A 23,832-nucleotide genomic window follows, 5' to 3' on the forward strand; every position below is an offset into this window, starting at 1 on the left:
TCCATCTCATCCTTGTGAATTCACCCCTCTCTCATCCATCCCAGCTCGCATCCATCTCTCCATCTCCTCTCACACCCCTCCATCCATCCCTTCCTGGTGGATTCATCCATTGCTCACCCACTTCAACTGACATTCCTCTCTCTGGTTCCTCTCACACCCCTCCATGCATCGCATCCTTGTGCATCTACCCATCTCTGGTCCATCCCAGGACATGCCATCTCTCCGTCTCCTCTCACACCCTTCCATCCATTCCTTCCTCATGCATCATCCATCTCATCCATCCCAGCACACGCCCAACTCGCCACCTGCTCTCACACTCTGCCAGTCATCGATCCATCCACCCCCACACCTACCTCTTTCTTGGGGATTCATCCATCACTCACCCATCCCCGTTCACATCCATCTCTCCATCTCCTCTCACACCCCTCCATCCATCCCTTCCTCGTGCATCATCCATCTCATCCATCCCAGCACACGCCCAACTCGCCACCTGCTCTCACACTCTGCCAGTCATCGATCCATCCACCCCCACACCTACCTCTTCCTTGGGGATTCATCCATCACTCACCCATCCCCGTTCACATCCATCTCTCCATCTCCTCTCACACCTTTTCCATCCATCCCTTCCTTGTACATCCATCCATGTGATCCATCCCAGCATACTGTCATCTCTCAATCTCCTCTCAAACTTATCCATCCACCTCTTCCTGGTACGTTCATCCATCATTCAATCTTTCCAGCTCACATCCACCTCTGCATTTCCTGACTCCTGCATCCCCCTTCTCCCTGTGCATCATCCATCTCAGCACACACCCAACTGGCCATCTCCTCTCAAACTCTGCAATCATCCATCCATCCATCCATCCATCCATCCATCCATCCATCCCTTCCTTCCTGGTGGATTCATCTGTCAGTCCTGGCCATCCCAGACATCCATATCTCCATCTCCTCTCACATTCCTCTATCCACCCCTTCCTCGTAGATCCATCCAACTCTCATCCATCCCAACACACGCCCATCTCCATCACACCCTACCCGCCCCCACCAACACCCTCCTTGCCCTGCTGACCCATTCCTGGCCCTGTCCCGACTGATGGTTCCACCTGTCCCGCAGCACCTCCGTACGCCACCATCCTCCCAGAGGACACGGCGGTGCGGGCGGGTGACGCGCTGCAGGTGCAGTGCCTGGCCCACGGCACCCCCCCGCTGCACTACACCTGGGACAAGGTGAATGGCAGCCTCTCGGCACGTGCGGCCCACCGTGCCGGCCTCCTCCGCCTCAGCCCCGCGGCCGCCACCGACGCCGGCACCTACCGCTGCGTCGTCACCAACCGTGTCGGCACCGCCGAGGCCTTTGCCCGTGTGGCTGTTCATGGTGAGCCCATCCCCAGCCCGGGTACCATGGGTGCTCCACATTGGGTGGTGGCAGTGCCGCCGGGTGCCCTCAGAGCTCTGCGTCCCGCCCAGGCGATCCCAGTGCTGACGGGTACCACTGGGGCTCCGCATCCCTCCTGGGTGATGCCGTTGGGTACCACTGGGAGTCTGCACCCCACCCAGGTTATCCTGGTGTTGCTGGATACCACCGGGGCTCTGCATCCCCCATGGGTGATGCAAGTGCCACTGGGTAGCACTGGGGCTCTGCATTCCTTCCAGGTGATGCTGGTGAAGGTGGGGGCATCGCTGGCAGTCCCTTGGTGGTGCAGGTGACACCAGGGAGCCTCGTCAAGGGGGTGGGTGGCACTGCCGAATTCGCCTGCTCTGTCTCTGGGGACTCCCGTGCCCGTGTGGAGTGGCTGAAGGAAGGTGGGGAGCTGCCCCCCACCCACAGCGTGCGGGACGGGGTGCTGCGGTAAGGAGGAATGCGGGACAGGGAAGTGGGACCCCCACCCTGGCCCTCCGTGGGGTCTCTCACCCTGGTGGTGTCCCCGCAGGATGCCGGAGCTGGCGGCGGGGGCGCAGGGCGTGTACGTGTGCCGGGCCAGCGCCCCGGGCAGGCAGGCGGAGGACAGGGCCACCCTCACTGTCCAGGGTAGGAGTGTCACCCTGGCACCAGGGGACACGGGCAGCCCCTGACCTGTCCCCCACTAACAAGAGCACCCCGAGACCCCCATGTCCCCACACCGAGGGGCTCCCCAGCACCTTCCATTTCCCTACACTCACAGGTACCCAGATACCCCCACCGCCCATGGTGACCCCAAATCTCTCCTCAAGCCAGCAGACACCCCAATACCTCCCACTCTTCCCCATGCCTGGGGACACCCCAACACAATCAATCTCTCCCCACCCCTACGGACACCCCAGTGCCCCCTATCTCTTCCCACACCCATGTCCACCCTGGTACCCCCCATGTCTCCCCATGCTCACAAGGACTCCAGCACCTCTGACCTCTCCCCCTTCCCACAGCCACCCCAATTGCCCCACATCCCTCAGGAACTCCATTTTTCCCTATCTCCCACTCCGGTGCCAGACTGTGATGCCTCCCTGTGCCGGGGGCTCACCCCAGAACCCCACTGTCCCCCCAAGCTCTCCCCAGGGCCCTGATCAACATCCGGACCGCGGTGCAGACGGTGCTGGCAGGGACAACAGTGGAGCTGGAGTGCCTGGGCTTGGGGGAACCCCGTCCCCATGTCACCTGGAGCAAAGTAGGGGGCCGCATCCGCCCCGGGGTGCTGGTCCGCGCTGGCACCCTCACCATTGAGCAGGTGGAGCGGGTGGACGCTGGGCAGTACCGCTGCACTGCCACCAATGCCGTGGGCACCGTCCAGTCCCACGTCATCCTCCACGTGCAGGGTGAGCATGGGGACACGGAGGTGGGGACACACACCGTGTGCCCACAGGGTGGTTACACCTCTGTGCGTCCCCAGCCGCTCCTCAAATCACCGGGCAGCCAGAGGTGAAGGAGGTGTCCATCGGATCCGCGGCCGTTTTGCCGTGCTTGGCATCCGGCTTCCCGGTGCCAGAGATTACCTGGAGCAAGGTGTGATGGAGGGATGGAGGGTGGGGGTGGCATGGGCTGTGGGGGCTGCCTGTGGGTGCTGACCCCCCCCCTGCTGTGCCACAGCTGGAGGGAGAGCTGCCAGCAGGTGCCAGGGTGCAGGGGAACGTGCTGACGCTGCCGGCCGTGCGCCCCGAGGATGCCGGCGTCTACACCTGCGTGGCCGCCAACCACCGCGGGCAGCAGACAGCTTACTACGTGCTGAAGGTGCAAGGTGAGGACAGACGGACAGATGGATGCACGGGAGCGGGGGGTGACGTGCCCCACCCCTTCTGACCCCCCCGTCCCTGCAGAGCACGTGGTCCCCTATTTCGGGCAGTCGCCCCGCTCCTTCCTCCCCCTGCCCACCATCAAGGATGCCTACAAGAGGTTTGAGATCCTCATCACCTTCCGACCTGATGCTGCCGATGGTGAGCCTGTGTCCCTCACGTGTCCTGTGTCCCCCTTCATGCCCCCTCCAGCATTTCCCCCTCCCTTCCCTGCCTTCATGCTCCTCTCTCTTCATGCTCCCCTTGCCCTCCTTTACCTCCCATTCTCTGTTCATCTGGGAGCCTCCAATTTATGGGGGGTTTCTCCTCCATTCTGGGAGGATTTTGGGGTTCCCTAGGATGTGTCCCTCACCTCAGGATGGGGACTGTCCCACCTGATCCCCTGTCACCCCTCAGGGCTTCTCCTCTACAACGGGCAGCGGAAAACCAGTGGTGCTGACTTCATCTCCTTTGGGTTGGTGGGTGGACGCCCCGAATTTAGGTGAGACCTATGAGAAGGTGCTATGGGAGAGGTGGGAGATAGGCACCAGCAATCACCCACACCCCTTGTACCCCCAAAAAATCAGGTTTGATGCTGGCTCGGGCATGGCCACCATCCGTCACCCCACAGCACTGCGGCTGGGTGAGTTCCACACCGTGCGGCTGCTCCGCAACCTCACCTGGGGCTCGCTGGGCCTGGACGGGCACCCCGCAGTCAACGGCACCTCCCAGGTATCAGCTTGGGGGGCTGTTGGGTGGGGTCAGGGTGCTGGAGGTGGTGCCCACCCTCTTGTGCCTGCAGGGGAAGTTTCAAGGGCTGGATCTGAACGAGGAGCTGTACCTGGGCGGGTACCCTGACATTGGCGCTGTGGCAAAGACGGGGCTCAGCCGGGGTTTCATGGGTGAGTGGTGGGTTCTGGAGGGCACCGGGGTGAGGGGACGCCGGGCATCATGTGTCAGTTCTGCCCATCTCCACCACCCCTCAGGCTGCGTGCGCCAGCTCCGCATCCAAGGGGAGGAGGTGGCCTTTGGGGACATGGACCTGCAGGCACATGGTGTCACCAACTGTCCCACCTGCCAAGACCGGCCGTGCCAGGTGAGGATGGAGGGGAGGAGGTGATGCCCACCCATCCCTGCCCACTGCTGACACCCATGTCACCCCTCACCCAGAACGGCGGCGTGTGCCAGGATGACAAGAGCGGCACCTACGTCTGCCGATGTCCCCATGGCTTCACTGGCAGCAACTGCGAGTACTCGCAGGCTTTGCACTGTCACCCGGGTAGGTGACACCTCTCCCTCCATGGAGACGTCATCCCAGTGCCCCTCCGGGATGGGTGCTCATGGCTTGTCACCCCACAGAGGCATGTGGGCCTGATGCCACCTGCGTCAACCGGCTGGACGGGCAGGGCTACACCTGCCGCTGCCACCTGGGCAAGACTGGGGAGCGGTGCACCGAGGGTGAGCGACACAGGGACACATCTGGCACCATCCTGGGACATGGGGACGGGGTGGGGACCACCCCAGGGAAATGGGGACATGGCTGGGACCACCCTGGGGACATGGGGATGGAGATGGAAATGGAAAACGGAGATGGGGATGAGGATGGAGATGGGTATGGGTACCACCCTGGGGACACTGGCACAGAGATCAGGACCAGCCTGGAAAGATGGGCACCATGGGGATGGAGGCTGCGGTCCCCTCCTGGGGATGAAGGTTGGGTCTCACCATGGGGCTGGACATCAGGCCCCACTGTGGGGTTGGAGGGTGAGGATGGAGGCTGGGGATGGATGATGGGGTCCCATCATGGGGATGAAGGTTGGAGATGGACGGAGGGACGGACGGATGGACGGACGGAGGGACGGAGGGATGGATAGATGTCCCACCCTGGGGATGAAGGCTGTGGATGGATGTTGGGGTCCTGCTCTGAGGATGGAGCTGGAGGTCCCACCCTGAGGACGGGGGGTCCCACACTGGGCACTGACTGGGATGTGCAGGTGAGGTGGTGAACGTGCCGTCCTTCGATGACGAGGGAGCCTTCGTCTCATACCCGCCCCTCACCAACGTGCACCACGAGCTGCGGCTGGAGGTCGAGTTCCTGCCGCTGGCACCTGACGGGCTCCTGCTCTTCAGCGCCGGCAAAGCCGCCCCTGTCGAGGACTTCGTGGCCTTGGCCATGATCGGTGGCCACCTCGAGTTCCGCTACGAGCTGGGCTCAGGTGGGTGGCACAGGGACAGGGGGCACTGCAGAGGGGTGGCACTGGGGACCCTGGGAGTAAGGGGGTGACACAGCATTACCAGGGTTCACTGGTATCAGAGGAGTCCCTGAGCCACAGTGAGGTCCCCTGGCACCACTGGAGTCCCCAAGTGTCACTGGGGCCCCTGGGAGTCATCCTGGTCCCCAAGCATCACTGGGATCCCCTGGCACCTTGGCCTCACTGGGGTCCCCAGGTGCTGCTAGGGTCCCTGAACATCAGCGGGGTCCCCTGCTGTCCCGAGGGGTTGCTGTGCATTCTTCAGGTCCCCTTGGCATCTTTGAAGTACCGTGGTGTCACTGGGGTCCCCTGGAATTACATCCCTAGCGTCCCCCACTATCCCCTGGGTCCCCAGGCACTGCCAGTGTCCCCAGGCACCACTGTCACACGACTGGGATCCCCTGGTATCACTTATAACCCCAACTGTTCCTTTGACCTCATTGAGGTCCCCAAGTATCACTGTGGTCCCTTGGCCACATTGGGGTCCACAATTGTCACTGGGGTCTTCTGGCACCACTGGGGTCCCCAGGCATGACCCTGCTACCTTGACTTCCTTGAGGTCCCCAGGTCCTTCCAGAGTCCCTTGTCACCACTGGGATCCTCAAGCATCACCAGGGTCCCCAACCATCACCCAGGCCTCATCTCAGGTCCCTGCACATCCCTGGTTGTCCCCTGGCGTCCCCCCATGACACCACCCCTGTCCCCACAGGCCCAGCGGTGCTGCGGAGCACAGAGCCGGTGGCCCTGGGCCAGTGGCACTGGGTGACAGCTGAGCGGGTGCACAAGGATGGGACGCTGGTGGTGGACGACGCTGCCCCGGTGAAGCGCTCCTCGCCCGGCAAGAGCCAGGGGCTCAACCTGCGCAGCCCCCTGTACCTGGGGGGCACCGAGCCCCCCCTGCGCCCCCCCACCAATGCCTCCTTCCGCGGCTGCATCGGAGAGGTGAGACCCCCCTTGTGTCCCCTTGGAGGGGAGGTGACGCCCCTCAGGAGGGGAGGTGACTCCCCCGTACTGGTGATCCCCTTGCTGGGGAGGGAGGTGACCCCCACTGATGTCCCCTTGCTGGCGGATGACCCCTCTTGGTGTCCCCTTGGTTGGGAGGGGACCCCGTTGCTGGGGAGGTGACTTCCCTTCACATCCCCTTGCTGGAGCTCCCTCACTCGGTTGGTGACCCCCGGCCTTGGTGTCTGTCCCCTTGGTGGGGAGTGACCCTCTTGGCTGGGGGGTGGTGCCATTGGTGTCCCCTTGTTGATGTCCCCTCGTTGGAGAGGTGACCCTCCCTGGTGTCCCCTTGGTGGGGGGTGACCCCCTTGGTGTCCCGGTCGGGAAGTGACCCCGCTGGCAGGGAGGTGACGGCTGGCGGTGTCCCTGCAGGTGTCCATCAGCGGGAAGCGCGTGGAGCTGCGGGAGCGGTTCCTGCGCAGCCGGGGGGTGCGGCCCTGCGGCCACCGCGCCCCGTGCCGGCCGGGGACCCGCGGTGAGAGCGGGGACAGGGCTGAGGGGGGGGCCTGGGGCGTTTGCACACGTGTGTGTACTGTGTGCACATTTGTACATGTGTGCTATGCGTGCGTGTGTGCACTGCGTGTGTGGGCTGCGCATGCACGTGTGCCGTGTGCCTGTGTGCACTGCCTGTGCATGTGCTGCGTGTGTGTGCACTGCGTGTGTGGGCTGCGCATGCACGTGTGCCTGTGTGCACTGCCTGTGCATGTGCTGCGTGTGTGTGCACTGCGTGTGCATTTGTGCGTGTTCACTGCATGTGATGTGTGGGCTGTGCATGCATTTGTGCAGTGTGTGTGTGTGCACTGTGTGTGTGAGCACATTCTTGTGTGTGTGCATGCTGTGCATCCGTGTGCACTGTGCACATGTGTGTGCTGTGTGTGCATGCTGTGTGTGTGTGTGCGTGCTGTGTGTGTGTGTGCTGTACCTGTGTGTGTTTGTGCTGTACCTGTGTGTGCTGTGTGTGCGTGCTGTGTGTGCTCTGTGTGTGCGTGCTGTGTGTGTGTTCTGTACCTCTGTGTGTGTGTGCTGTACCTGTGTGTGTGTGTGAGCTGCGTGTGTTCCCTGCACACACCCGTGCCATGTGCACACGCAGCTCACACACATTCCCTGCACACACGTGTGCCCTGTGGGTGCTGTGCCCGTGTGGGCCGTGCACACTCACCCGTCACCCCCTGGTGACCGTGTCCCGCTGTCCCCAGGCCCGCGCTGCGAGGAGGAGGAGGAGGAGGAGGAGGAGGAGGCCGAGGGCTGTCACCCCTCACGGCCCTGCTTGCACAGTGGCTCCTGTGTCCATGGCTCCTGCCGCTGCCCCCCCGGATACAGCGGGTCCCGCTGCCAGCACCGTGAGGGGACAATGCAGGGACAGGGGGGACACCTTGGGAACACGGGGAGCATGCAGGGACACTGCCAGCACAGTGAGGGGGGAGCACATGGAGGGGCAAGGGGGGAACACCTTGGGACACTTGAAGACACAGAGGGACACCTCAGGTCACTGGGGGATGGGGGCGACAAAGGAAAGGCACGGGGACACCCAGGGACACAAGGGACACACACACACTTGGGGATACTTGGAAATACCTGGGGACATTTTGAGACAGCTTGGGACATGTGGGGACATGGGGGAAACTTGGGAACGTGGGAGGAGGTACTTAGGGACACTTGGAGGACACTTGCAGACATGGGGGGGGACACACCTGGGGACACCTGGAGACCCTTGGGGATCGACTGAGGACACAGAGGGACAACTGAGGACACAGAGAGACACCTGGGGACATGGCAGGGACACACGCTTGGGGAATACTTGGGAATACCTGGGAATAATTGAAGCCACCTGGGGACATGGGGGGACACCTAGGGACACGGTTGAGGATATACCCTTGGGGAATACTTGGGGATACCTGGGAACAACTGGAGACACCTGGGGACATGGTGAGGGAATACATGCCCCCGCTTTCCCCCCTCTTCTCCCGCAGGCTCGGCGCTGGCAGAGCTGGAGCAGGACTGGCAGGAGGGCAGCGGGGGTGGCGGTGGGTCCCTGCACGTATTTCCCCTTTTTCCCCCCAAAATGCGGGTGGGGCCCCCTCCTCCCATCCCCCCCTGACCCTCATCTTTCCCCAGACGCTCCTGGGCAGTTCAGTGCTGCGTTCCAGGATGGATCCTACCTGGCCCTTCCCGGGCACCTCTTCCCTCGCGGGTGAGTGACACAGCACACCCCGGGTGGGTGCTGCCCCCCCCATGGCACCACCCCCTTTTTGGGGTGCTGCACCCCCCCACGGCATCCCTCCCTTTTTGGGTGCTGCCCCCATCACCCCCCTCCCCTCGCAGCCCCCCTGAGGCTCCCGAGACCATCGAGCTGGAGCTGCGGACGCGCAGCGCACAGGGACTGCTGCTGTGGCACGGCGCGGTGAGACGGGGACGGGGGACAGGGAGGGCACCGCCTGTGAGACCCCCTCGGGGTGGGGGTCCCGGTACCCCCCTGCTCACCCCTGCTGCACCCGCAGGAGCCCGGCGAGGGTGGCAAAGCCAAAGATTTCCTCGGCCTCGGGCTGAAGGATGGACACCTGGTGTTCAGGTGAGGGTGACCGGGGTCACCTGGTGTGGTGTGTGGCACCCAGGGGTCCCCTGAGCCCCACAAGGTGCCCCCAAGGGGCCGTGCATTCTGACACTGTGCCCCCCACAGCTACCAGCTGGGCAGTGGCGAGGCCACCATCACCTCTGAAGACCCCATCAATGACGGCGAGTGGCACCGGGTGACGGTGACGAGGTGGGCGGGGGTCTGTGGGTGGTGTGGGGTCGGGGTGGGGTTGGGGTGCAGGTGCTGACGGTGCCCCGCAGGGAGGGCCGGCGTGGGCAGCTGCAGGTGGACGGAGAGGAGCCGGTGAGTGGGGAATCACCCGGATCCAACATCATGGCCAACACCGAGGGCAGCATCTACGTGGGTACGGTGGGACATGGGGACATGGGGGGACACGGGGAGGGACGGGTCAAATGGATGTGGGATGGACATGGAGAGGACAGAGAATGAACATTGGGGCGGAAAATGTGGGATGAAGATGAGATTGAACAGGGGCGGGACATAGAATGGCCGAAGGGTGGAGGTGGGATAGGCAGGGTGAGGCATGGGATGGCACAGGGGATGGAGATGGGGTGGGACACAGATGTGGGATGGGATATGGCATGGACACGGGATGGACACAGGATGGGACATGGTGGAACACAGGGTGGGACGCAGGGAGGGACGTGGGATGGACACTGGGTGGGACCCATAGTGGTACGTGGGGTGGGGACACCTGCTGGGACACGAGAGAGACACGGGCAGGTGTCCCAGGCCAGGACACGGGTGGGCGCAGCAGGTGCCCCCCACCCACGTGGCCCTGTGTCCCCCCGCAGGCGGTGCCCCCGACCCCCGTGCCCTGACCGCCGGCAAGTTCAGCTCCGGCCTCTCGGGGTGCGTGCGGGGACTGGCGCTGGAGTCCGCTGGGATCCCCCGACACCCCATCGACCTCCGGCACGGCGCCGTGGGGGGCTCCCCTGTGCCCCCCTGCCCCTACTAACGCCCCCCGAAACAGAGTTTGGGGGGAATTCGGCCAATTTTATTCTTTTCAAAAAAAACCACCAGGAGGAAACGGTGCTTCGCTGCCCTGGGGTGACTCTGGGGGGGGGGCCGGGACCCCCAAAAATGTTTACACCCCCCTTCCACCGGCCCCCCGAAACTGTGCAGGGGCGGCCGGGCCGCCTGGGTGCCCCCCGGGGTGGCGGCGGGGTGGGGCGCGGGGGACAATCGGGGTGCTGGCGGGGGACCCCCCCGCGGGGACAGCTATTAAAGGAGAGACAACCAGCGCGGCTGCCGTCTTTGGGGCTGCGCCGGGGCAATATGAGGGACGGGGGGATGGGAGGGGGGCATAAGGCTGGGGGGTGGTGGGAGCATACGGGGGAGCTGTATTGGTTTTGGAGTGCAGGGGGCTATGGTGTGAGCGAGATGGTTTGGGGGTGCTGTAGGAGGGGGGTATAGGGGGAGGATTTAGGGGGGACAGTGTGGGGTGCAGGGGTGTACGGGGGCCCGGGAGGTTGTGGCATAGGGAGGTGTGGTATGGAGGGGTTACGGTATTGGGGCGCGGGGGGTGGTATAGGGGGGTGTGGTGTGGGGGTTCAGGGGGTCCGGGGTGTTACGGCGCGGGTCCGTGCGGTAGAGGGGCCCGGGGGAATGGCACAGGGGTGCAGAGGGTCTGGCGGGGGTGCTGGGCTGGGGGGCTCGGGGGGGCACGGGGTGGGTGGGGGGAGGCGATGGGACCCAGCACGGCCCCGCGCCACAGGCCCCGCCCACATAGCGAAAGCCACGCCCACGGTGTGGGGTAGTCACGCCCACCCCGTGCGGGCGTAGCCACGCCCCTGTGTCACGCCGGCCACGCCCCTCCCGCCTCTCACGCAAGCCCCGCCCCTGGGCGTCCAGGGCCCCGCCCCCGGCGGCGCGAGCCGGTACCCGGCGCGCCCAAGCCACTCCCCGGGGCGGAAGCCCCGCCCCCAGCGCCCCGCGCGTCGCGGCCCGGTAACGTCAGCGCCTCGCGCCGTCAGCGCGTCGCGCTCGTGGCGTCACCGGCCCCTGACGGCGGCGGGAGGGGCCGGGCGGGACCGGGACAAGGACCCGGGACCGGGACCAAGGGCCGGGGCAGGGACCGGGACAAGGGCCGCGGGCAGCGACCGGGCCGAGCCGGGGCAGCCCCGGGGCGCCGGCGGGAGCGATGGCGCCGCGGCTGCAGCTGGAGAAGGCGGCCGTGGCGCTGGACCGAGACGGTGCCGCCCGAGGCGGTGGCGCAGGAGCACATCGAGGCGGCCTATTCGCGTCCGGCTGGAGCCTTGCCAGCGCGGCGCCTGCCGGTACCGCGGGGCCGGGCCGGGCACCGAACCCTCCCCACAGCGCGCTTGGGATCTGGGGGCTTCCCCGGCCCCCAGGGCTGGGGGACACCCTGTGTTCCCTCCCCCCGTGGGGCGCGGGGCGGTTCCCCGCCCCTTCCGAGGTCCCCCGGCGTCGGTGGAGGCTCCCCCATGTTCCTTTCTCGGGGACCCCCATTCCCGGGGCTGGGGTGGCCCTCAGCACGGTCTCCTTGTGGGGCTCCCCAGATACAGGGGACTCCCTTGGGGTGGTGGGGAACCTCTGTCCCTGTCTGCTCAAACACAGGGGCCTCCCCCCGGGTTGTGGGGAACTCCTCTCGTTCTCTGGCTCCTCAGATGTAGGGGAACTCCCTTGGGGTCGTGGGGGACCCTCCTCCCTACCCGGCTCACCAGATACAGTGCACCGCCCTGGGCACCAGCTGCTGGGCTCTTCAGACATAGGGGAGCCCCCATGGGGTTGTGGGGTCCCCTCTCCTTGCTTGTCCCTCCCCATTTATAGAAAAACCCCGGGGCTGTAGGTGACCCCTATCGTTGCCTGGCTTCTCAGATATAAGGAACTACTTCCACCCCAGGGTTGTGGGGACTCCTCTCTCTGCGAGGCTCCCCATTTATAGGGGATCCCTGTGGGTTGTAGAGAACCCCTCTCCTCACCTGGATAGAGGGCACTTACCCTGGAGTTGAGGTGACCCCTCTCCCTGCCTGGCTTCCCAGATATAGGAGACCCCTTGGTTCCATACTCTCCTATGGGGTCCCCTTTTTACCATCAGGGGTTGGTAAAAACCCCTCTGGTTCTCCACCTCCTTCCTCACCCATGACCACCGTTTTTGGGGGGGAGCGTTCCGTCTCTCATCCCATTCAACATTATGGGCTTCCCCTTGTCCTTGCCCCCACATCCCCCACTGTCACCCCTCCCAGCCCCTGAGGGACGTGGGGGTGACCGCTGGGGTCTGGCTCCCCAGGAGGAACTGCCGGGGGAACCCCAACTGCCTGGTGGGCATCGGGGAGCACGTGTGGCTGGGCGAGATCGATGAGAACAGCTTCCACAACATCGACGACCCCAACTGCGAGCGCCGCAAGAAGGTACCCCCAGACCCCACCCCTGGGGCCCAGGGCGGCACTGGGGACGTGGGGAGGTGACCCCTGGCCCTGTCTCTGCCCCCTAGAATGCCTTCGTGGGCCTGACGAACCTCGGCGCCACGTGCTACGTGAACACCTTCCTGCAGATGTGGTTCCTGAACCTGGAGCTGCGGCAGGCGCTCTACCTGTGCCCCAGCGCCTGCGGGGACAGCGTTCCCAAGGACACAGGTGCGTGGGAGAAAGGGATTTGTTCCTTTCCTCCTGAAACCGCACGTTGGGATAAGGTTTTTCAGGAGAATCCACGGGTGAAGCTACAGCCGTACATCCCATCGCTGCACTGTTAGTTTTGAGTCATCACCTGGATTTTGGGAACGAACCAACCTTAATCCAAGTTATTTCTTAGATCAGAGTGACCTGAGCTGGTTGAAAATGGTGGTTTGGTTTGGGCTTGCTTCCCAAAGTAGCCTAGTGGTGGTGGAACATGTGGATCAGGGCTGGTCTGTGCTGTCACAGAGCTGCACTTACCCCATGGCAGGGCTGAAATTTGGGTCCCAGATAGGATTAAGGCTCCCAGTTTTTCCTGGGCTTGGGTACTTTTCCCAGGGAAGCTCTGGGTCAGCACAGCTGCCTCAGCTCTGCTCCTGTTTGTTGGTGGTTTTAAATGATGTTTCAGTTCCTGGGGTAAATAAGAAGCTGTTTCTCGGGGTAATTGGTGCATGCTGTGTAAACCCTTCACTCACAGCTCGCGCTGGGCACTGCAGGATCGTGGAATTCCTAAGGCTGGGAAACTCCTCCAAGATTATCAGTCCGACCATTCCCCCAGCACTGTCAGGCCCACCATTAACCCATGTACCAAGGTGCCACATCCAGACATTTTTTTGAGCACTTCCAGGGATGGTGACTCCACCACTGCCCTGAGCAGCCTGTTCCAGAGCCTGACCACCCTCTCCATGAAGGAATTTTCCCTAATATCCAACCTAGACCTCCCCTGGTGCAACTCAAGGTCATTTCCTCTCATCCGGTCCCTTGTTCCCTGGGAGCAGAGCCTGGCTCCACCCTCCTGTCTGGAAGTTTCAGAAAGTAAATATTTACAGTTGGACATGATGATCCTAAGGATTTTTTCCAACCTAAATTATTCTCTGTTTGGCTTGTGCTGGGATTTGCCACCATCCCCTACGTGATCCACTTCAGTTTTCCTGACAACTCAAACCACCTTCCAACCCCATCACTTTTAGTTTTAATTTCCCCTGACAAAACCAGAACAAGTGAAACACGTTTAGCGATCCGTTCTCACCCTGAGTTCCTGCTGTGCCTTGTGTTTTCCCCAGATTATGAACCCCAGACCATCTGTGAGCACCTGCAGTACCTGTTTGCTCTGCTGCAGAACAGCAAGCGGCGCTACATCGACCCCTCGGGCTTTGTCAAGGCCTTGGGGCTGGACACGGGGCAGCAGCAGGTGTGTAGGAGGGCGTTCCTGACACTTCCAGAAGTTGGGAATCACCCTTGGGTGGTCACTGGGCAATTCCCAGCTAGGTCTGGCTTCTGGATGCAAAGATGAAGGCGGAGGTGGGGCTCCAGGCCCCTCCCAGAGTGCAGGGGGGGAACAGGAGGGGACCAGGGAGATCAGGAGTACAGAGGGATCAGGAAGAGCCCAGGGAGTGATGGGATCAGGACATGGGACAATGGGATGAGTACAGGGACATAAGGAGGAGCCCAAGGAGCAATGGAATGAGGCTAGGAAGTGATGAGTGCAGATCAGGAGGAGCCAAGGGAAGGGTGGGATGAAGCCCAGGAGCAATGGGATGGGGCCAGGTGGGAGCCAGAGCTGCAGTCAGGGTCCTTCTGCAGGTGTTCATGGGCTGCTCCTCCCCGGGAGCGGGGGGTTGGGTGGTGGAAGGGCCCTCCCAGGGGTGAAGAGATCCCCAGGCTGAGGTGGATCAGCAGGAGCCAGCCAGGACCTGAGGGGAGCATGTGGGAGGTGAGTGCTGCGGGGCCCTGTGGGGCTGCAGCTGGAGAGAGCCTGGGAGAGGGGCACGACTTGGAAATGCACTTGGAGAGGTAAGAGGAGGTTTTGGAGGAAGAGCTGGGGCACTGGCAAATGTTTCCTTGGGAGGGTCAGGAGGGGAAGGAAGCCGGCCAGAGACACCAAAAGGCAGCTGAGAAAGGCCAAAACCTGTTTGTTTTTGGGAGAGGAGAACCAGGGTGGGAGAGAAAGGCCCCGAGCTGGGTGTGGGGAAGCTGTGGAGCATCGTCGGGATCACCCACAGGGCGGCTTCTCATATTTGGGGTGTTTTTATTTCTCTTCTCACCTCTGATCTGAGCAGGGACAGCTGCAAAAATGAGGATCAAATGGCTCGAAAGCTCCACAGGAGGGTTTTTATCCCTTCCAGAATCCTGGGAGGAGCGGGGCAGAAGTCGAAGCCCCTGGCAGGGCTGGCGGGGATCCAGGGCAGCTCCCGCTGTGCTCCCACACCGAGGGCCTCATGCTCCCTTTAGCCAAATTCCTCTGTTTTCCTTAGTTCTCCTGCCTGGTCTTTGTTTTCCATGCAGTGCACGGAGCCTCAGCACAGCCTGTGTGGAGGGCTCGGGGTAATTAGCAGTGAGTTAGTGACAGGGTTGGGATTGTGCTGTGGTGGATTGTTAATGAACTTGGTTTTCTCTTTCAGGACGCCCAGGAGTTTTCCAAGCTGTTCATGTCCCTGCTGGAAGATACTTTGTCCAAACAGAAAAACCCAGATGTCCGGAACATTGTGCAAAAGCAGTTCTGTGGAGAGTATGCCTATGTCACGGTGTAAGTAATAGTTTTGGGAAGACCCTTTTTGTAAATATTTAAATTTTTAGAAGGATTTGGGAGGGGGAGATCCCTCCTAACAACCAGAGCAGGCAGTTAAGCTGCAGCAGAAGCACTTTCTTAGAAATATTTACCTTTTCCTTTCCTGTTCCTGTGCGTGTGGTGTTGCTGTGACAGTTCTCCAGCTGCTTTTAATCCTTTAATGGGAATTTACCAATTAAACCTGCAAGTGAGCTAATGGAGTGGCAGGTCCTGCAGCCAAAAAACAGTGTCCTGGGTGTTGTATTTTCATTCCTGTGTTCTCAGAGCTATGAATTTCCCCTTAAAAATAATATAAGATGGGGCATGCGAGTCGTGACAGGTCCTGGTAGGTGCTGTTAAGCTGTTTAAACCTTCTTCTGGAGTTTTTGTGCTGTGGAGCAGCACAAGGATCTCCTTAGCCCTGACTTCACTTTTTCTCCTGGTTTTATTCAAGGAATATTTTACTAAAGGCTGGGGAGCCCTGACATGTGAGCCATGACCTGTCCTCAGATAAATTTTTCTCTTCTTTCCCATCCCAGCTGCAACCAGTGTGGCAGAGAATCTAAACTGGTGTCTAAATTTTACGAGCTGGAGTTAAACATCCAAGGACACAAGCAGTTGACAGACTGCATAACAGAATTCCTCAAGGTATGAGCTCGCTGGGGTTGGAGTCCTGCTATTTTTAGCAAGGAATTTCAATTCCTTCCTCCAATTCACAGCCTTCGAGGTCGGTGTCAGAGTGAAGCCACTGACTTGGCTCGGTGAGATGCATTTAAGTGAAAATGGTTTTTTCTGCAGACCCAAAAAATGAGGATTGAGGCATAGAGCAAGGAATGGTTCTGTGATATCACATGCTCCTGTTATGGCTTTAAAAAGCACTTGGAAGTTGCATTTTTAGTTAAAATACTTTGCCAGGAAAGTTAGGGAGAAGTCTCTGCCTGCTTTGTCACAGATAGCACTGTGAGAACGGCTGCTTTCCATGTTTTCTGTGTCAGTGCTCATCTGCATAGCAACAGGAGACATTCCCTGCTGAAAAATGTGCTCTCAGAACTACCAGGGAGCTCCGGGAATAGCTGCAGGAACAGCTGCAAGTGCTCTCAATTCAGCTTGAAAATTTGCCTGGATCTGAAGTTCAGCTCTGGCACACTAAGGTGTGGATTCCACTCAAATTATTTAGGACAGAGCTAACCCGAACCCCTACCCTGAGCTCCTCGGTAGCTGGTGCACTCAGCAAACCAGTTACCCTGCCTGGAAGGTCTGCTATGGAAAAAAAACTGGTTTGGGTGCACATATTAAACTCCTGAATCAGTGAACTTGACATTTGTCTGCTCCTGCTTCACACAAACAGCCCTGTGACGTTTTTTAGAGGGGTTGGAATTTTCCTCTGGCCTAATCCTGCCCTTGGATCTGCTTAGGCAATGAGTGACTCTTGCACGGTGATTTTGGGTGGCTGAGCAGAGGGCTGTAGTTTCCAGGCTAAAATGTGGCTTTACATTAACTGGGTCCACGTGAACTCATAAAAGGGGTGATTTAATTACTTTCTTTGGTATAAAGCAACTCAGTCAAGCGAGGAGCAAGAGTAAGAGACCTGAGAACTTGGAATGGGGCTTGATTCAGTCTAAAATTTGTCTTAAAGTGAGAGCAGCCTGCTATGGCCATGCTGTAAAGGGCAGTTATTAGTGTGTCTTTAACTCAGAGAAAAATTTGGGAAGCAGCTAAAAAGAGATTTAAATAGTTAAAATAACTTTGGTGCTTCTCACTCTCCAGCTGTTGAGTAGCTCAATTGACTTTTCAGAGGTGACATGTTCTCAAGACCTTTCCCTCTGCCTCTCCACACTCAGGAGGAAAAATTAGAAGGGGACAATCGTTATTTTTGTGAGACTTGTCAGAGCAAGCAGAACGCCACGAGGAAGATCCGGCTGCTCAGCCTGCCCTGCACCCTCAACCTGCAGCTCATGCGCTTTGTGTTTGACAGGTGAGTGGGAACCCCTGGAAGCTCTTTGGGAAGTCACTTGCCCTGCTCTTCCTGCTTTAATTTGAGGGGTGTCGGGGTGTCTGAGCCTCTCTGGGGATGTTCAGGGGAGTTATTTTGGGATGTGAGCGGTTACTGCTGTGCCCTGAGCTGAAGCTTTCCCTCTGCACAGACAAACTGGCCACAAGAAGAAGCTGAACACCTACATCGGCTTCTCAGAGCTGCTGGACATGGAGCCTTTCATGGAGCAAAAAAGTGAGTTTGGGACAGTGTTCTGTTATCTTTTCCTATTGCTTCTTGGCAGATCTCTGTAATTCTGTTTAGGAGGAAATTCCTCCCTGTGAGGGTGGGGAGGCCCTTGGCACAGGGTGCCCAGAGAAGCTGTGGCTGCCCCTGGATCCCTGCAAGCATCCAAGGCCGGGTTGGGCATTGGGGCTTGGAGCAACCTGGGATAGTGAAAGGTGTCCCTGCCCAACGGTCCCTTCCAACCCAAACCATTCTGGGATTCTGTGGTTCCTCTGAATCCTCTTTTTTGATTGAAAATTCTGTCAAGAGTTGTTTGAAGCCCATATTTCAAACAACATCCCTGTTATTAAGCCACAACCCTCTTAGCAATGTCCTGAAGAGCTGTGAGTTCAAGTGCAGGCTTTGCTGCCTGGTGAAAACACAAAGTTTTAGGCCAGGAAAGACGAGTGCTGCTGGCTGCAGAGCTGTGAGTAAGTGCTGCCTGCCTTGCAGATGGTGTGCACGTGTACGAGCTGAGCGCAGTGCTCATCCACCGCGGAGTAAGTGCCTACTCCGGGCACTACATCGCCCACGTGAAGGACCCGCAGACGGGCGAGTGGTACAAGTTCAATGACGAAGACATTGAGAAGATGGAGGGGAAGAAACTGCAGTTGGGGATTGAGGAAGATCTAGGTAAAACCTTTCAGTTGTGAGTGCCCTTTTAAAATAACTCTTTTCACCAAAACCACGGGCGTCCCCAGCTGCAGCCTCCTGCTCCTCCCCAGAATGCTCTTACACGGGCTGTCACGGCTCGGAGGAACGCGGGAAACAGCAATCCTGGTGATTGCAGCCAGATTTGCTTCGTTTCAGCCCCGTGTGAGTGTTTGCACCTCCTGATCAGCTGCTCTAGTATTTCTCTGGCTGCCACATGGCAGATAAGACGCTGATAACACGGGCAGCGGGTTCCTATCAAGGAGCAACAGGCAAGTGCCACTTCCTTGGAACAGATAAGGAGAATGCTTTCAGTTTCCTTAACACATTATGGTTCTATTTCCACTGAGGTGTTTTACTTGGAGGCAGTAAAAACAATTTTGATCCAAATAACAACTTGGAAGCTAAAACTGCCTTTTTACTCTGAGCTTTTTCCTTGGTGCTTTTCTGTTTTACTGGCTCGTCACATGCTGCCCAGATCACCATGATCCTGGACTGGATTTCTTGGAGATTCCTTGGAGAGCTTGGGCTGAGGCTGGACCTGTGGATTTCTCACTCTGCAGTCACTAAATAAGAGCAGCTCAGTGTTGAACTGGCATTTGGACTGAATTGGTTTTGTAGTGACTCAGTGACTCAGGTGCTCACAGGCAGGAGAACCAGGGAAGTTAATAAGAAATTCGCTTGCAGTGTGAGCAATCCATTCCCAGGAATTCTGGCCCACCCGGATGCTTTGCTGTGGTTGGAATTTATGGAATGTTGCTTTTCTTTAAGGCATCTTTAGAGAAAAAAACACCTGCGGATTTAAGTGCTCCCTTGGTTTGGTGTAATGGGGCATCAGCCTTCTCCCATTTCCTTGTTCTCACCTGCACGATGCTTCTTGAGGTGCTGGAATGTGTCCAGAGATGGGCAGTGGAGCTGGAGAAGGGTCTGGAGCACAAGGAAAAGAGTCTGGAGAACTTCTGAGGAGCAGCTGAGGGAGCTGGGAAAGGGGCTCAGGCTGGAGCAAAGGAGGCTCAGGGGGGACCTTGTGGCTCTGCACAAGTCCCTGACAGGAGGGGGCAGCCGCGGGGGTAGGTCTCTGCTCCCAGGGAACAGGGACAGGAGGAGAGGGAACGGCTTCAGGCTGGGCCAGGGGAAGGGCAGGATGGATATTAGGAAAAATCCTTCCTGGAAGAGGCTGCCCAGGGCAGTGGTGGAGTCCCCATCCCTGGACGTGTTCAAAAACCATGTGGACGTGGCCCCTGGGGACGTGGGATAGTGCTGGACTAGTAGTTGACCTCATCATCTTGGAGGGCTTTTCCAGCTGTAGTGATTCCATGATCCTGCCTGTGCCAGCAGCTCTGTCCCATTCCCTGTGTTCCCTGTGGCTCCACTCGCTCCCAGCTCAGGCTGGAGCTGGCTGGACATTGGAGCTGGCCGGACATCTAGTGGTGTGCAGGGAAACTGAGCCCTGAAAGACACCCAGAGCAGTTCAGCCTTTGTTTTTACCCTCCCCACTCACCCAGTGCAACAAAATTAGATGCAAATAAACTGCTGTGACCTCAGTTTTATAAAGTTTTATGCTTAACTGCAATTAAATGTTCTTATTTCTTGTATTCCAATTCAAAACTGTTTGGAGAATAGAACTGAAGTGTGTTTAGGAGCCTCTCTAAGCTGGAAGCTCAATATTTGTATCAAATTTTGATGTAATTTGCCTGCAAAACTGAGGCTTTTCTTTGTTACAAATACATGTAACAGCAGGAGAAGGTCAGTAGCATAAAGTGACCATAAGTCAGTAGCATAAAGTGAAGGTCTGTGGTGGGGGAGAGTCTTGGCCATGCAGATGGGAACAATTTAGAAAATTCTTGGATAAATTGCAAATAAATAGAGTCTGGGAAGTCCCCTGGATAGTGTGGGGGGAAGGGCATATGAATTTTTTCAGAATTTGGGAAAAAGAAACTTAATAATTCAATGATCCATTTAGAGTTTGACTTATGGAACATTGTTCCTTTAATTTTTTTCTTCGCTTAAAATGGTTTGATTTTTGAAGCTGCAGCTGTAGATAAGTGTTTTCCTTGCCTGAGAATCCGTCTGGAAACGGCAGCTCTTGCAACACAACTTGACATCCCCCAGCAGCTGCTCCAAAGCAATCCTTTCCGTGGCTCTTGGCTTCCCAAAAGCTTTACTGTGTTTTTTTCGTATCCACAATCACCTGTAAATACAATTTCTTTCCCTGAGGATTCGACTCTTTTCTTTGGAGTCAGGACACCAGAACAAGAGGCAAAAGGGAGAAAGGATGTTTTTCCAAGGGTGGCTTTTGGCTCAGAGAAGTTCCACTGGGGAGGGAAGAAAGGCTCTTGGAGAAGGGAGGTTCAGAAAAGGCTCCTAAATTTAGTCCCTTTGATTTACTCAGAAAGGCTGGAGAGATCTGGGGCTTTCTTTGGGATACAATTCTGAGTCATGCCAAGCCCAGTGCTTGGCACAGAGGCCTGGCACGGGGAAGCTGGCTGGGTGGCAAACTCATCCCGTTAATGGGGGATCAGGGAAGGAGCTCGTGTGTTGCTGAGGTTTTGCCTTTTGTTCCCACAGCGGAGCCATCGAAATCCCAGACCCGTAAGCCCAAGTGTGGGAAGGGCACCCACTGCTCCCGCAATGCCTACATGCTGGTGTACAGGCTGCAGGCCCGGGAGAAATCCCTCACAGTCGAAGTGCCAGGTGAGTCCCTGGGGGATCCCTCTCGTCCTGCAATGCTCCCGGTGGGCTAGGAGTTGGAATTTTGCTTCAAGCCCCATTTTGGGGTTAGGAAGTTGCTGGAGCCCCTCTGCTCTGGTGCCAGGCGGGGAGAGCTGGAGAAGGCCCCGGGGAGATCTTAGAGCCCCTCCCAGTGCCTGAAGGGTCTCCAAGAGAGCTGGAAAGGGACTTGGGACAAGGGTCTGGAGTGTCAGGACAAGGGGGAATGGCTTCCCAGTGCCAGAGGGCAGGGTCACAGGGGTTTTGGGAAGGAATTCCTGGCTGTGAGGGTGGTGAGGCCCTGGCACAGGATGCCCAGAGCAGCTGTGGCTGCCCCTGGATCCCTGGCAGTGTCCAAGGCCAGGTTGGACATTGGGGCTTGAAGCAGCAGGGGATAGTGGAAGATGTCCCTGGGTGAAACAAAATGATCTTAAGGTCCCTCCCAACACAGTCCACTCCATGATGCCATGATTTTTGACTGTTGTCCAGGAGCCCCAAAGGTGCCATGTGGCACCTTGGTGTCTTGACCAGTGAAACCCCTGGGTTTTCACAGCAGTTAATTAACATTAAACTGCTGATCCCTCCCATGTGCCCACTCAGACATCACTTTCTTACCCAACTGGTCAAGCTGGGAAGGGGTCAGGAGGAGATCCTCCCGCTGGGATTCGCCACCGGGATCCTGCTTGCATTCCAAGGGCGCAGGAGAACAGCGTGGTTAAATGTCATCAGCAATGCACGAGGAGGTGAATAATCCTGACAGATGTCAGGTTCCCTCTGCGACTGCCTCAGCTTTGCCACAGCAGGAACAAATGACATGAAAATAAAAAGGCTCCAAATCCCGAATGGGAATTTGGGCTGAGCGCCTTCGTGCCGTGCTTTAGAATTATGGGGGTGCCAGAACTGCCTGTGGGTTTAGTGTTTCCTGTTCGGCTGCTCCTTGATTAGAAACACTAATTAGACCCCTGGTGCTGAGGTGTGTTCCCCCTTTACTCCTTTTCTGTGGAGCAGAGGTGGTGGGTCCCTTTGGATCCCTGCAGAGGGGGTAAATCATACACCTTATTCCCCCCTAATAACACCCCAAACCTTTCCCAAGCCCCCCCTGTTTAAAACACACCCTCCAAGCCATAAAACTTCAGGAATTAGCACTAATTCCTGCCTGGATCTGTATTTTCAGCCTGTTTCCTGAGCTTGCTTGTTCTCCCTTTCCTCCTACCCTTCTGCCCAAAACAATAACTCAACAAAAACCTCTCCACCCAGCTCCAAATTCCTGCACAGCCCCGCGGTTGCCTTTGTTTCCCGTGGAATCCTGCCAGAGAACAGGGATTGAAGGGCAGCAGTCAAGCTCTGCGGTTGTGGGGAGGTTTCATGGAACTGTAAATTTGAGGCATTTTGCTTTGATGCTGTTAAAAAGCAGCTTTTCCGGGACAGTGGAGAGACGTAACTTGGCTCTGACCTCGAGGAGGTCGGGCTGGTTATTTTTTAATACTGAATATTCTCCCAAGGTGGATATTTTGGTCAAGAATTAACCTTTTTGCAGATATTTTAGCTCTTCAAAATAATTCTAAATAGGAAAAGGTCTCAGATAAGCAGAGCTTCCCCCCCCGCTCCCTCCCACCAGCCCTGTGAGGGAAGTGGTTTATCTTCTTTTTTCCCTGCTGAGGTTTGGTTTGTTTGGGGTTTTTCCATCAATGGCAGCAAAAATCCCCACTTCCCTCACCTTTCTGTGGATCTGCCGTGGCTAATCTCCCATCTCCTGAGGGCTCTTTGCCCTTGGGTTTGCAGTGTGCTGGATCGCAGGTCGTGAGAGGCTTCAGGTGTATCCACAGGGTGAAAAGCTTTTGTTTGCCCCCAGCAACGATGAGGCAGGACAGAGGAGCTGCACTTAACGTAGCAACCAACCCCAAGTAAATTACTTTCTTGGGTGCAAAACTTTGCATTTAATCATCTGCAACCGTCAGTATCAGAGAGAGCAACATTCGCATGCTTGGCTTGGGGAAAGACCTCGCCCGGCAGGGCTGCGGGAGGGAATTTTTAGGTTTGTTATCCCCAGATAACCCGTGGTAATTAACATAGCTGGCATTTCCCCTTCAATTCCTGGGGTTTCTTTTTCTTTCCCAGCTTTTCTGCAGGAGCTCGTAGAGCGGGATAACTGCAAGTTTGAGGAGTGGTGCAATGAAATGGCCGAGATGCGCAAACAGAGCGTGGCCAGAGGCAAGATCAAACACGAGGAGGTGAAGGAGCTCTACCAAAGGTTACCCGCCGAAGCTGGTCTGTAAGACATTGTGGAGTATTGCTGTAGTAGAGCTGTTAAGCTTAGGAATGATTTGTGACTAACCCCCAAGTGCTGTGGCCTTGCTGGAAGGCATTCCCGCAGCCCTCTGGAAGGGGAGAGCTTCATGCATGCTTACATTTGTTTTCTCTTGCTTCTTTCCCTGCCTTAACCTATTTTTCTCCTTTCTTTGCTCATTCTCATGGCCTCTGGCGTCGCTAATTCCCTCCTGCTCCTTCCCCATCCGTCAGCCTCATGCTTTGTGACTCTTTTCTTCTGCCTGGTGAGCAGCTCAGCTCGTTAGGAGCATCGAGGCGGAATAACTGCCTGCTCCCAAATTGCCAGCTCACGGCAGGTTTGGGAGCTGGTGAGCCCAATCCATCAGCAGGTAACGGGCTAAGAGAATGCCTCACCTCCAGCAGAAAATTACTGGATCCATCCCTGCCAGTGCTTCACTGCTCCATGTCTCAGCTTTGTTGGGAGACTGGGGTTAAGCTTTTCCTCCTGCTCCTTGAGTCTTGTTGCCTCAGCACACAGAGTTTTATTTCCCACCTTGTTTTTCTCGCCCATCTCCCTCAAAACTTGCTCTATCCATCCAGCCCAGGGAATTTGTCTTCACTATGTGCCTCTCCTAAACGCTCCAGGATAATTATAATTGAAGATGTAAAAGTGG

General features: G+C 57.9%; 2 protein-coding genes across 2 annotated transcripts in view; both read left to right on the forward strand.

Moving 5' to 3' along the window:
- The window catches only part of HSPG2 (heparan sulfate proteoglycan 2), a 40,766-nt gene extending 30,642 nt beyond the window's left edge, over positions 1–10,124 (forward strand). The window contains 24 exon segments of the mRNA XM_039565586.1: positions 1,115–1,375; positions 1,654–1,849; positions 1,932–2,029; positions 2,524–2,790; positions 2,865–2,977; positions 3,062–3,209; positions 3,289–3,405; positions 3,661–3,745; positions 3,831–3,975; positions 4,046–4,145; positions 4,230–4,339; positions 4,414–4,522; positions 4,603–4,701; positions 5,238–5,459; positions 6,205–6,437; positions 6,870–6,972; positions 7,694–7,837; positions 8,468–8,521; positions 8,613–8,688; positions 8,820–8,898; positions 8,996–9,066; positions 9,175–9,258; positions 9,330–9,433; positions 9,885–10,124. Coding sequence (XP_039421520.1) covers positions 1,115–1,375; positions 1,654–1,849; positions 1,932–2,029; positions 2,524–2,790; positions 2,865–2,977; positions 3,062–3,209; positions 3,289–3,405; positions 3,661–3,745; positions 3,831–3,975; positions 4,046–4,145; positions 4,230–4,339; positions 4,414–4,522; positions 4,603–4,701; positions 5,238–5,459; positions 6,205–6,437; positions 6,870–6,972; positions 7,694–7,837; positions 8,468–8,521; positions 8,613–8,688; positions 8,820–8,898; positions 8,996–9,066; positions 9,175–9,258; positions 9,330–9,433; positions 9,885–10,048 — 3,182 coding nt within the window. The 3' untranslated portion in view covers positions 10,049–10,124.
- Positions 10,125–11,233: 1,109 nt separating this feature from the next.
- USP48 (ubiquitin specific peptidase 48) overlaps positions 11,234–23,832 on the forward strand; it is a 30,205-nt gene continuing 17,606 nt past the window's right edge. The window contains 13 exon segments of the mRNA XM_039565762.1: positions 11,234–11,266; positions 11,268–11,330; positions 11,332–11,369; positions 12,344–12,464; positions 12,548–12,689; positions 13,790–13,917; positions 15,128–15,252; positions 15,813–15,921; positions 17,115–17,248; positions 17,418–17,500; positions 17,984–18,163; positions 20,750–20,875; positions 23,009–23,158. Of these exon segments, the coding sequence (XP_039421696.1) occupies positions 11,234–11,266; positions 11,268–11,330; positions 11,332–11,369; positions 12,344–12,464; positions 12,548–12,689; positions 13,790–13,917; positions 15,128–15,252; positions 15,813–15,921; positions 17,115–17,248; positions 17,418–17,500; positions 17,984–18,163; positions 20,750–20,875; positions 23,009–23,158 (1,432 nt within the window).

This window comes from Corvus cornix, chromosome 27 (genome assembly GCF_000738735.6).
Source record: "Corvus cornix cornix isolate S_Up_H32 chromosome 27, ASM73873v5, whole genome shotgun sequence".
NCBI classification, from domain to species: Eukaryota; Metazoa; Chordata; class Aves; order Passeriformes; family Corvidae; genus Corvus; species Corvus cornix.